This window comes from Octopus sinensis, linkage group LG17, assembly GCF_006345805.1.
Source record: "Octopus sinensis linkage group LG17, ASM634580v1, whole genome shotgun sequence".
Lineage (NCBI taxonomy): Eukaryota > Metazoa > Mollusca > Cephalopoda > Octopoda > Octopodidae > Octopus > Octopus sinensis.
The window spans coordinates 4,856,633-4,870,042 of NC_043013.1; the positions used below are offsets into that span (position 1 = coordinate 4,856,633).

The 13,410-nt window shown below is 40.1% G+C and overlaps 1 protein-coding gene across 1 annotated transcript in view; it reads right to left on the reverse strand.

Moving 5' to 3' along the window:
- LOC115221019 (protein RRNAD1) overlaps positions 1-13,410 on the reverse strand; it is a 28,121-nt gene extending 14,711 nt beyond the window's left edge. Inside the window, exons 1-4 of the mRNA XM_029791236.2 lie at positions 13,252-13,410; positions 6,741-6,859; positions 6,176-6,461; positions 2,297-2,457 (exon numbers count right to left, since the gene is read on the reverse strand). Coding sequence (XP_029647096.1) covers positions 2,297-2,457; positions 6,176-6,461; positions 6,741-6,859; positions 13,252-13,380 — 695 coding nt within the window. The 5' untranslated portion in view covers positions 13,381-13,410. The remainder of the gene's footprint in view (positions 1-2,296; positions 2,458-6,175; positions 6,462-6,740; positions 6,860-13,251) is intronic.

The following is a 13,410-nucleotide window of genomic DNA, read 5'->3' on the forward strand; positions in this document are numbered from 1 at the left end:
ATGTGATGCTTATATACTCACACCGTTTTTGAATTAATTATACATTGTTTCATAGCTTTGAAAACTTGGATGATATGTTTATATACTTTTAGAATGACATTATAGGGTAGATGTAAGAGACTAGATCTGGGGAGTTTCAATACAAAATAGGCAGAATATTTAGGCTGGTGACAAGTAAGCGAACCATCCGATTGTGGCCGTTGCCAGCGCCGCCGCGACTGGCCTCCGTGCCGGTGGCACGTAAAAGCACCATCCGTTCGTGTCCGTTGCCAGCCTCGCCTGGCCCCCGTGCCGGTGGCACGTAAAAGAACCATCCGTTCGTGGCTGTTTGCCAGCACCGTCTGGCACCTGTGCGGGTGGCACGTAAAAAGCACCCACTACACTCGTGGAGTGGTTGGCGTTAGGAAGGGCATCCAGCTGTAGAAACACTGCCAGATCAGACTGGGCCTGGTGCAGCCTTCTGGCTTCACAGACCCCAGTTGAACCATCCAACCCATGCTAGCATGGAAAGCGGATGCTAAATGATGATGATGATGATGATGATGATGATGGTCACTTTAAATGCTAAAGGGTTAAAACAATTAACTGAAGAAGCATATCTTACACCTTTGATGGATCATGATGATTACACAATAAGTTAATAATATCATCTTACCAATGTACTACTAGTGTAAAAATGATTTGAAACACTTGTAATTTTAAATAAAGAACGTCATTCAATCCATTTTCTATTATTTATCTATTTAAATAATTTCCATGCATACTATGGAATTCCTGATGTATATCCAGTGGCAGGAGCATTTCCACTGCATGATGATATTTGGTAGCCAATAACTGTGGACAAGCTTTGCATAGCATACTACAAAGTTTTTAACTAAATCTTTTTTCATTATGTATATGTGTATATATATATATATGTGCGTATGTGTGTGTGTGTGTGTGTGTGTGTGTGTGTGCATACATACATACACGCACACACACACACACACACACACATATAATAGGACAGCTTTTAAGCTAGTTCCTGTGGAGGACACTTCATAGGGCCTTGAGCCCAACAATGACACTTCACACTTTGAGTACATACTAAATTTTATTAAACTTGACCAATATTTTTCAAGCAATGAACAATTCTCATCAAAACGAGGATATAATTTGTCGACTTGGAACTTATTGAAAAACTGCAAAATAAACAACATTTTTGTCTTCCCATTCAGGGGTCAGTACAATTTTTTTTTCTGTTTAACCTCTTTCCTTCTCTCTCTCTTTCTCTCTTTCTGTTGATTGTTTTCAACCACTACCAGTACTACCACGCACACACTATTCAGACATCTTAGGAAAACCGCCATCAACATCTTTGACTTTGTTGCCTTCCCCTCCACCACCATCACCACTGTCTTTCACATCCCCTACTATCACTGTTGCCGCCGCCGCCAGTCCCTTGTCATTTCCTCATTGACGCCCAGCATCTGAAGATCCTTTCTCACCACTTCATCCCATGTCTTCTTGGGTCTACTCCTTCCACAAGTTTCCTCCACAATCAGAGGTCAGCACTTCCTTATGCAGTTGTCCTCATCCATACACATCACATAACAAACCAGCAGCCTTCTCTTTTGTACTCAACATCTCATACTTCTTGTATCCAGTTTTCCTCTTAAATCGTTTACACTCTGCCATGTGTGCACACAAATGATTTTACATTTTGTTTTTAGATTTCTTACATATAAGTTTCGTTTTCTTTCTCCTTGCTTCTACCTACCAAGTTCAAAATATGGTCACCCTCGTGTAGCAACTGTATTACAATCATCATCATCATCATTTAGCGTCCGCTTTCCATGCTAGCATGGGTTGGATGGTTCAACTGGGGTCTGGGAAGCCAGAAGGCTGCGCCAGGCCCAGTCTGATCTGGCAGTGTTTCTACAGCTGGATGACCTTCCTAACGCCAACCACTCCGTGAGTGTAGTGAGTGCTTTTTACGTGCCACCTGCACAGGTGCCAGACGAAGCTGGCAAACAGCCACGATCGGATGGTGCTTTTTACGTGCCACCTGCACAGGTGCCAGATGAGGCTGGCAAACAGCCACGATCGGTTGGTGCTTTTTATGTGCCACCAGCATGGGGGCCAGACAAGGCTGGCAACGGCCAATATAAAGATATTTGCTACTGTAATTTATCAACATATTGAATAGTGGGGAGCTATTAAAATAATACCAGCAATGAAAAGTACTTAAATAACAGTTAAAAAAATAGGTATTAAAAATTAATACTGTTAATTAGCAAGAGAAGAAATTACTCACAAATCAAATTTATGTGCTTTGGCAGCATGTCCACCAGTAGCTTCCACAGTTGTGACAGTTAGATTATACTTGAAGTTTAATAGCCTTGACAAGTGACCAAGACCAGCACCAACGTCCACTACTTTGTCACATTTAATGATGTGGCACAAGTTACCTATGACCTGAAATTTGAAAATAAATTCAGTGTTATTAAAATCAAAACATAAAAATGGTTCAATTTTCAGATACATGATATTTTTGTGAAAAGCCCTCTGGAATTCAGTTATGTCTGTTATATAAAGTAACTAGCATAAAAAAAAGCCATTGTTTGTTCATAAAGCCAAAGGAGTGTTTCTTGCAGAAAAAATACTTGGCTTCAACTGAATTAATGATTTTTGATTGAAGAACTTTGTAACAAAATTAACAGAATGGTTTTTACAAGATAAATATGTAACTCAGAAATTTTCTGAGATCTTTTCTGTTGCTGTCACAGTTTTTAGTTCTTTTAATTTTGTTCCAAGTGTTTTCTAATTTGGTGTACTAATGTAGTTTTGCATGCTAATTATGATAATGAAATTCATTTTGTATTAAATTAATAAATAAAAAGTAAATAGCTTTTAACCCTTTCGATACTGTATTTCTGTTGAGATGCTCTGTGTTTCTTTCAATTAATTTGAAATATAGCAAAGAATTTAGTAAAATAACTTAGTTACCATTCAGCTAGTGTTAGGAACATAAATTGTGACTAAGGTTTGGTGAAAGATTTTAATTCAAAAATTATGAAAACAAGACATTTGTACTACAGAGCCAAAGCCGGTTTCAGCCAGGTTGGTAATGAAAGGGTTAAAGTTTGCAAATTTTGGATAATTTTATCCAACCGAAAGCCACAAATATATTAGTGTCTGTCTCCATCGTAACAAGCCAAGGTATAGTTTGCTTAAACTCCAACCGCATGTGTTGTCTTTAGCTACACATTTTCTTTGGCAAATGTCTATTTTCTAAACGTTTGTATTACCTCATTTTTGATATTTTCACTTGTGATTTTTTTCAGAAATGAATGGATGTTTTCCCAAACCATGTCAACCTTAATAGAAGTATGATTACAGACAACTTGTTTAACTTTTCGAATATGATGGAGAAACTGAAAACTGAGGAGGATGCAGTTTCTTATTTGTAAGAGAATGGGGTCACCCCCAAAAGAAAATTATGTACAAAAAGACATCATACGAAGAAGATGATGCTTCACAAGAGAATCTACTAGCAGAGCTCCTGAAAAGGATGCAACAAGTGTATGCCTGTCCAAAAAGATACAGGGTTGGAAGTTGGCACCATCCAATTGGGACTGAACTGCTTTTTTAACTTTACTATGGGTCAAGGAATTCACTTCAGTCTGATACTGTGTTGAAGAACTAGGGATGAGCCAATGCACAGCTGTTGATTACAACAGCTATGCTCATGAAATATGTGTGACTTGCCTATTTCTTTACTACCCACAAGGGGCTAAACACAGAGAGGACAAGCAAACAGATTAAGTTGATCTTATCGACCCCAGTGCGTAACTGGTACTTATTTAATCGACCCTGAAAGGATGAAAGGCAAAGTCGACCTCGGCGGAATTTGAACTCAGAACGTAATGGCAGACGAAATACGGCTATGCGTTTCGCCCGGCGTGCTAACGATTCTGCCAGCTTGCTGCCTTATGTGTGGAGAACCTTGTTCTGCAACTCAGTTCAGACAAGCAGTCCTGGGAAGATTGTTGAGATAGATGCAAAGTCTTCTCAAGATGTAAATACAATCAAGGAAGAGTGCTTGCTACCTGAGCAGTTGGTCTTTAGAGGAGTGTTCCATGAGCCCAAATATGTTTTTCTTTATGTGGTACCATGTTGGAATCATGACACACTAGAGGAATGCTTACATCAGTCAGTTCTTTCAAGAATCACAATTTTTAGTGACTTGTGGAAGGTCTGTATAAAATGAGGGAATAAATGATGCTATGCTGTGGAACCCACTGTTCTATGGTTGACTCATATCTCTGCAAGTTTATGTGGTGCAGGAGATACGAAAAATTGTAATATGTTCAAGAAGAAACTCTGAGAGTGTATCTCTAAGGGATACTGGGAGGTGGCCATGGATTTGGAAAGACAAGTAATATTTCCACTAATAAAAACAACAAAAAGGCCAGATTTAGTCCTATGGAACAGAGAACGGAGAATAGGAATTTTACTAGAACTGACAGTGCCATGGGAAGAGAACATCAGCAATGCAGAGGAATGAAAGGAGAAGAGGTACGAAAAACTAATCATAGAGTGCAGAGAACAGGGATGGAATGTCGAGTATTACCACCAGGCAGTGAGGGCTAGAGGCTTCATTGAAAGAAAAATGACAATGCTATTCAAAAGAAGATTTGTTTTTTTCTAGCTCTGAGCTGTGAAAACTAATAAGGAGAGTACAGGAGGCGGTCGAAAAAGCCAGCTTCTATATATGGCTGAAGCAGGAAGACCAAAGATGGCATGAAAGTCATAACATGCCGGCAGGAAATAACCTCACTAGGTGAGACAGGCTGACACTGAATTAACTTTGCTGATTGACAGGTGATGGTCATTTAGAGAATGCATGGGCTAAGATTACACGCCTTCATTGGTCAGTTAAAGTTGAGTGCATTCAACATATCTAACCTCCAAATCTGCCACAAGCCACTTTTTTGGGAAAAGGAAGGTCTAAAGGGGTGGTGGGGACCTCAGAATTTCCCAGGAAAGTCCAAGTTTCCCACCAATGGAGTTTTGCAGATTTTTTTCTTTTCCAGGTTATTTCGCATGCTTTCAACAAATGTAACATCAAAATCAGATATAAACAACTCCTTTCCCTGGAAAAGGAAAAATTTGGTTGCTATTTCTAGCACACCCTGCTACGATGTAACAGCTAGAGGACTCATGGTAGCAGGGCCTGCTAGAAATAGTAACCAAATCTTTCCTTTTCTGAGGAAAGGAGCTGTTTACGCATGATTTTGATGTCACATTTATTAAAAGCATGCGAAAAAAAACGTGTGAATCAAAATTCTGTTGGGACAGACTGGTGGTCTGTCTAGGCTAATTCCGAGAAATAACAAACTGCTGGAAGAAACCGTAATAGCAATGCTAACAGCAGAGACAGAAACAAAAAAAGTGATGTGGAACATCAAGCGTGAACTACCAGTAACTTTGGAAGAAATAAAAAGAAATGCAAGAAATGACAAATTTATTAATGAAACAAAAAGAAAACTGTGGTTGGCAAAAGGAAATAAAGAAAGATCTAATGCAAAGAACCACCAAGATGTGAACGTGTGCTCTATATGTGATGGTTCACAGACTTTTCATTTCTCATCATCTTTAAGATTTGATTAACAAAAGGTATTTAATTCCTGATTGCAAATTATTGCAAGTTAGTGAATGCACTGCTTTATTCTGAGAAGAAAGCTCTTGAGGCACCCACTTCTCTTCTCAATACACTGTTCCAATCTGCTGGAGATGATTTTGCATGGTGGATTAATGCTTATTAAGCCTCCAGGCTATGTCCTTGATACTTTAAATACAAATCCTCTTTCAGAGCTATTCGTTTGGAAATACATAACATTTCAGTACCCTAATATATATGTGTGTGTGTGTGTGTGTAACAGAAACGGCTAAGAGAAATAACTCAGAGTAGCCAGGGGAATAAATGTGATCATAGACAAGTATCATACAACATAAATTCTTAATTTATTAAAATTATCTCTGCCTGTAAAGGATATCACAATTACCAAATGGCAATTGAGTAGGGAAGGTAATCTTAAGAATTCTCTAAGTATGTGGGGTGTGTGTGTATTTATATAACGCACATTCATACATAAGTCACACAAACGAAAAAGAAAATGTGAGTATATACTTTTGACATTTGATGGATTTCGTGTTGCTTTTTAGGCTTTACATGTTTCCGATAGCAAGCATCCAATGATACATACTGACCTCCGCTGCACTTGATGTCTGAAATAACTGTAGGGTCATCAGTCACATGATACATTGTAGGCAGGTGAGCTGATATTTTCTGACATGTGTTTGAAGTAAGGGCTTCAAGTACATAACTAAGTCCTTTATCTGATGTGATAGTCCTTTTCAATGACAAGCTTTGGGTGCATGAACGATAGGCCAAGAGAGACAAAGGTAATACGATTCTGTTGAAAACAAAAAACAAAAAAGTTTCGTATTAGTACATTATGTTATAAATGCACTTGTGAATAAAAGTAATACAAAGAAACAACCAACATCTTCATAATAATAAGTGAATTTTGTCATCAACTTATATTAATAAATCTTTTTTAACTGTAATAAGTGTTTTTACAAAGAGTGAAAGGAAACTCAAATGGGTTGAGTTACAGATGTTTGTTTTATTGAGCTACTGAGATACTGATATCTGTTTTATTCAGCTACGTGTGATGTAAGGAAGTTCGTACTTGCTTTTGGTGTTCTTATTCACTGTAAGAAGTTCTGCAACATCTGAAGCAGTCATCTTCTGAAAACAATCTCGCCAGCTTGGAAGCAGTTTCTCCCAGTGATTCAACACAAAAAAGTCCTTCAAAATATACAGAAAATTACATTTAGAAATAGCATTTTATTTATGAAATATACAACATTTAATAACACTAATTAACCCTTTAGCATTCAGATTATTCTGTCAAATGTAATGCTTATTTATTCATATTGCTTTGAATTAATCATAGTTTATCTCGCAGCATTGGGATTTCAATGATGTCATCATCATCATCGTCTTCGTTGTTGTTTAACTTCCACTTTCCATGCTGGCATGGGTTGAATGGTTTGTCTGAGGGCTAGCAAGGCTGCACCAGGCTCCAATCCGATCTGGCAAAGTTTTTACAGCTGGTTGCCCTTCCTAATGCCGACCACTCTGAGAGTGTAGTGGGTGCCTTTTACGTGCCACCGTACTTCGGTGTGAAATAATTTTTGCCACAGGTTTTTTTGAGTGCATTCAATGTATCTCACCTCCAAACCTGCCATAAGCCACTTTCTTCTGGAAAAGAAAAGGATAGAGGGGTGGTGGGCACCTCGGAGTTTCCCACCAACGGAATTTTGATTCACAGGTTTTTTTTCGCATGCTTTCAACAAATGACATCAAAATCATGCGTAAACAGCTCCTTTCCTCAGAAAAGGAAAGATTTGGTTACTATTTCTAACAGGCCCTGCTACCATGAGTCCTCTACTGCAAATAGCTGTTACATCATAGCAGGGTGTGCTAGAAATAGCAACCAAATTTTTCCTTTTCTAGGTAAAGGAGTTGTTTATATGTGATTTTGATGTCACATTTGTTGAAAGCATGCGAAATAACCTGGAAAAGAAAAAAATCCGCAAAACTCCATTGGTGGGAAACTTGGACTTTCCTGGGAAATTCTGAGGTCCCCACCACCCCTTTAGACCTTCCTTTTCCCAAAAAAGTGGCTTGTGGAAGATTTGGAGGTTAGATATGTTGAATGCACTCAAAAAACCTGCGGAAAGAAATTATTTCACATCAGGGTAAGAACAGATCCTTTATGAAATATTTACCTATTTTTTAATAGTTAAAATATTGTCTGTTTAACCCTTTAGTGTTTGCATTATTCTGCCAAAATTAATCCTTTTTTATCCAAATTGTTTTGAACTAATCATGCATTATCTTGTAGCTATGAGATTTTGATGAGGTAGCTGTTAATTTTTAAAACGATATTGTAGGGCTGGTGTGAGAGACCAGATCTGGCCAGTTTGAACATAAAACAGGCAGAATACTTTTGGCCGGATGTGGCCGGTTTAAATGCTAAAGGGTTAAAGAAAGCTGAAATATAAATACTCACTGTACAAACAATTTGTATTTTTTAAGCCATCTATCTATCTATCTATCTATCTATCTATCTATCTATCTATATAGTACTAAAACTCTCTGATTGCTTGCCCGTTATTTAATACAGCCAAACTGGCACATAATGGGAATCTGTATATATATATAAGGCAGGATATGTGTATGTGTGTGTGTACGTGAATGCAGTTTATGCACATCCACAAATTAACACGCATGTCACTCAAATTTTAGGAGGACATTCGTCACAACCCTAGCTGTATTTTCGTCATTATTTTCCCCCGAGGCACCCGCGAATAGCAATAAATAATTTTGAACCATAACTTCTAACAATTTTCAAGTTGGAGAAATACACGATCGTTTGCAAATATGAGTTAAGTCCCCTTCTAGTGACGGTGTAAAGAGATGGAGGGAGAGAGAGATAAGAGATTTTTTAAATTTCGTCTTTTTAGTGAGTGATTGACAGTGAGAGGTTGTTATGTATGTATGTGTGAATGGCTTCAGTCACACACACACACACACACACGAGCATATATGCGTACAAAACACATGCATGCAATGTGTGTGTGTGTGTTGCCCGTATATATATATACATATATACATTATATCATCATCATCATCACCATCATCGTTTAACGTCCGCTTTCCATGTTAGCATGGGTTGGATGGTTCAACTGGGGTCTGGCAAGCCCAAAGGCTGCACCAGGCCAGTCAGATCTGGCAGTGTTTCTACAGCTGGATGCCCTTCCTAACGCCAACCACTCCGAGAGTGTATTGGGTGATTTTATGTGCCACCGACACAGGTGCCAGACGAGGCTGGCAGACGGCCACGCTCGGATGGTGTTTTTTATGTGTCACCAGCACAGGTGCCAGACGAGGCTGGCGAACGGCCACGCTCGGATGGTGTTTGTTACGTGCCCTCAGCACGGAGGCCAGTCGATGCGGTACTGGCTACGGTCACGTTCAGATGGTTTTCTTATGTGCCACCGGCACTGGTACCATAAAGGATACAAATTCCATTGATGTACATCTATTTTGATTTGGTTTTGATTTTGATTTTCACTTGCCTCAACATGTCTTCTCAAGTGTCACAATAAGGAAGGTATGCACAGGTGGACTGACTACGTCCCAGGTAGGGGCCACGGGTTATGGCTTCACTAGTCTTGCCGTGTCTTCTCACGCACAGCATACTTCCATAGGTCTCGGTCTCTAGTCATTTCCATGGTGAGACCTAACGTCCGAAGGTCGTGCTTCACCACCTCGTCCCAGGTTTTCCTGGGTCTACCTCTTCCACGGGTTCCCTCAACTGCTAAGGATTGGCACTTTCTCACACACCTATCTTCATCCATTCTCGCCACATGACCATACCAGCGCAATCGTCTCTCTTGCACACCACAACTGATGCTTCTTAGGTACAACATTTCTCTCAAGGTACTAACGCTCTGTCGAGTAAGTACACTGACATTACACATCCATCGGAGCATACTGGCTTCATTCCTCACGAGCTTATGCATGTCCTCAGCAGTCACGGCCCATGTTTCACTGCCATGTAGCATAGCTGTTCGTACACATGCATCATACAGTCTGCCTTTTACTCTGAGCGAGAGGCCTTTAGTCACCAGCAGAGGTAAGAGCTCCCTAAACTTTGCCCAGGCTATTCTTATTCTAGCAGTTACACTTTCAGCGCACCCACCCCCACTACTGACTTGGTCACCTAGATAGCGGAAGCTATCAACTACTTCTAGTTTTTCCCCCCGGAAAGTGACGGAAGTTGTTTTCTGCAGATTTTCGGAGGTCAATGCTCCCGAGCATCTGCCACATACAAAAACTATCTTCCCAGTTAGCCTACCTTTGACATTGCTGCACCTCTTATGTGTCCATAGCTTACACTTGGTGCATCTTATAGAGTTTCTACCTACACCTTTTCTACAGATCAAGCAGGGCCATCTTCCTGAGGATATTTGTGGATTGTCTACCTTTCTACTTATTAGTACTGTGGTTTTAGCTAGATTGACTCTAAGGCCCTTCGATTCTAAACCCTCCTTCCACACCTGGAACTTCTGCTCCAGTTCTGATAGTGACTCAGCAATTAGAGCGAGGTCGTCAGCATAGAGGAGCTCCCAGGGGCAGCCTATCTTGAATTCCTCCACAATTGCCTGGAGGACTATGATAAATAGGAGGAGGCTGAGTACTGAACCCTGGTGGACCCCAACCTCTACTTTGAATTCGTCTGTGTACGTGTTGCCAACCCTAACCTTACTTACGGCGTCTCTGTACATGGCTTGCACAGCCCTCACCAGCCATTCATCTATCCCTAGTTTCCTCATTGACCACCAGATGAGGGATCGGGGGACCCTATCAAAGGCTTTCTCCATGTCAACGAAAGCCAGGTACAGGGGCTTATCTTTGGCTAGGTATTTCTCCTGCAGCTGCCTTACCAGGAATATAGCATCAGTGGTGCTTTTCCCTGGCACGAACCCAAACTGCATCTCATATAAACTAACTCTCTCTCTAATTAGTTGGGCTATGACCCTCTCCGTAACCTTCATTACCTGATCCAACAGCTTGATACCTCTGTAATTATTTGTATCCAGGGCATCACCTTTACCTTTGTAGCAGTTGACTAGTATGCTGCTACACCAGTCATTGGGTATGACTCCTTCGTGTATCACCTGGTTGACTATACGGGTGACTAGGTTATAGCCGACACTGCCAGATATTTTGAGCATCTCTGCAGTAATTCCTGATGGGCCTGGGGCTTTCCCTGTCTTCATGCTTCTAATTGCCTTAGCTACCACGGAACTATCAACTCGGATAGCTGGTCCCTCTGTTGGGTCAACATTTGGCAGACTCTCTTTATCCCATTCATTTTCTTACACAATATAAACGATATTCTCTGTTTCTCCACAACTAATTTCCAAATTAGCTGAATCCATTGCTCCACTCATAGCAATATATAGCTGGTCGTGTGTGAACATGGGAGAGAACAGAGGTTACCAGAACAAAAGACCTACGTGCTGACTGTAGACACACTCCTTCGCAAACGATCAGCTATTATTTTGTAAACAATGTTTCGAAACTGTTCATCTTTTCGAAAGGAGAGATATGACTCTCACATCTCTGTGAGAGAAGGTAGGCTTCTCTATTCCTGTTACAAAACTTAGGTCCAGGTGCCAAATTTGCTTCAATTGATGGTACTACTTGGGTAGGAGATGGTGGTGGAACAGAGGCAGGAGCAAAGGCATGCAAAAACATGTATGCAATAGGTGTATGTACGTATACGTTTGTGTGTGTTGCCCATATATATATATATATATATATATACATAGTTGTGATCTGAACATAACTGCTTCTCACACAGTTCTATTTTCCTTGCTGGAAGGGTTCCCAACCCATGGGCAAAGGATGTTGTCTCAGTTTTAGATGCAGCAAATGACATTAGCTCAATTAGAGGCAATTGATTGGTTAAAATTCGAAAAATTAAACTACGTTAAACAAACGAATTACAATTTTATCAAGAAAGCCAAGAGAAAAAAATGTTTTATTTTGACACATTCTACCAGTATACGAAGTTTTAAAGTGTTTAGTTAACTAGAAATTGTGTTGACATGTGTGGTTCAAAAGGAAAAGATCCCAAAAAAGATACCCTAACCCTAACCCTAAAACAGATTGAAATGCAATAGATCGATACTAGGGTCATAATTATGGGTGACAATTTCATGACACCACTAGAAAAAACTGCCGTTCAAACTGAAAAGATCCCCTCTGTATGTTATTTCTACATTCCACAACATATAAATACAAAAAAAAAAACAGAACAGACACACACATACACAGAACAAGCACGCACACAAACAAGAATAAGCATGCACGCAAACACACACACACACAGAGGAACAAGCACGCACGCACAACCCATAAGCTTTCTCTTCTCAACTGACAATTGACACAACATGTGGTCACGGAAATCACCGAATTCAATGTTTACATTATTTCGAGTCAAAACGAAAGATCGCCCTGTTAACGAATATGTAATATTGTGATTATGATTAGGATAGGTGCCATAAACATGCTGTTTCATGAAAATTTCAGGCATCTTTATATTCCTGAGCGATCCTTCGGTATAGGTACCGTAAGTACCGGAAGTGGCTTTGTTTACATTTCTGAAGATAACAGAAACCCTTTTCTCCCACCCCTAACCCCCACCATATATATATAAAAAAACACTTTCTTGAAATGTATCCGGGGTACTACTTGAGAACAGTGGTCCCGGTGCGCGCACTCGCGTAGTCGCGCATCCACGCTAGTTAGTCGTGACTAGTCGATCCTACGACTACCTAGCAAAGTAAATAAAACACAAAATAGATAATTTTTTACACAAAGTAATTAATTTTTTTAAACAAAATATGAGTGGCTGTATGGTAAGTAGCTTGTTTACCAACCACATGGTTCCGGGTTCAGTCCCACTGCGTGGTACCTTGGGCAAGTGTCTTCCACTATAGCCTCGGGCCGACCAATGCCTTGTGAGTGGGTTTGGTAGGCAGAAACTGAAAAGAAGCCCGTCGTATATATATATATATATATATATATATATATATATATATATATATATACATATGTGTGTGTGTGTGTTTGTGTGTCTGTGTTTGTGCCCCTAGCATTTGCTTGACAACCGATGCTGGTGTGTTTACGTCCCCGTCACATTAGCGGTTCGGCAAAAGAAACCGATAGAATAAGTACTGGGCTTACAAAAGAATAAGTCCCGGGGTCGAGTTGCTCGATTAAAGGCGGTGCTGCAGCATGGCCGCAGTCAAAATGACTGAAACAAGTAAAAGAGTAAAAGTGTAAAGTAAATAACACAAAAACACAAAGTAAGGATCGATTAGTCATGACTAGCTAGCGCGCGCGCCGGGACCACTGTTCTCAAGTAGTACCTGTATCCGGTACTTCCGGGACCTATACCGAAGTTACGCCTATTCCTGTGTTGCTTCCTTTGTCGTGAATGTTTTTTATGCTGAAATGTAGAATCTCCCTACTTTCTGTTTACACAACCAAATTCTTCTGTGGAATCGCGATTGTACACACGTGGTCGCATAGATCAATAATATAGAATGCCTTACCGACACGTAGATGTCAAGCATCCATTCATAAATTTCCAAAAACTGGAGTATTTTCTGGATGTGTCTCTTGACTGACCCAACAGAGTCGAGGTTCCCCGGCAAAGCAAAAACGCAATCACGCTCCGCCATGTTCACAGCCAAAACTGCAACTCTCCACAC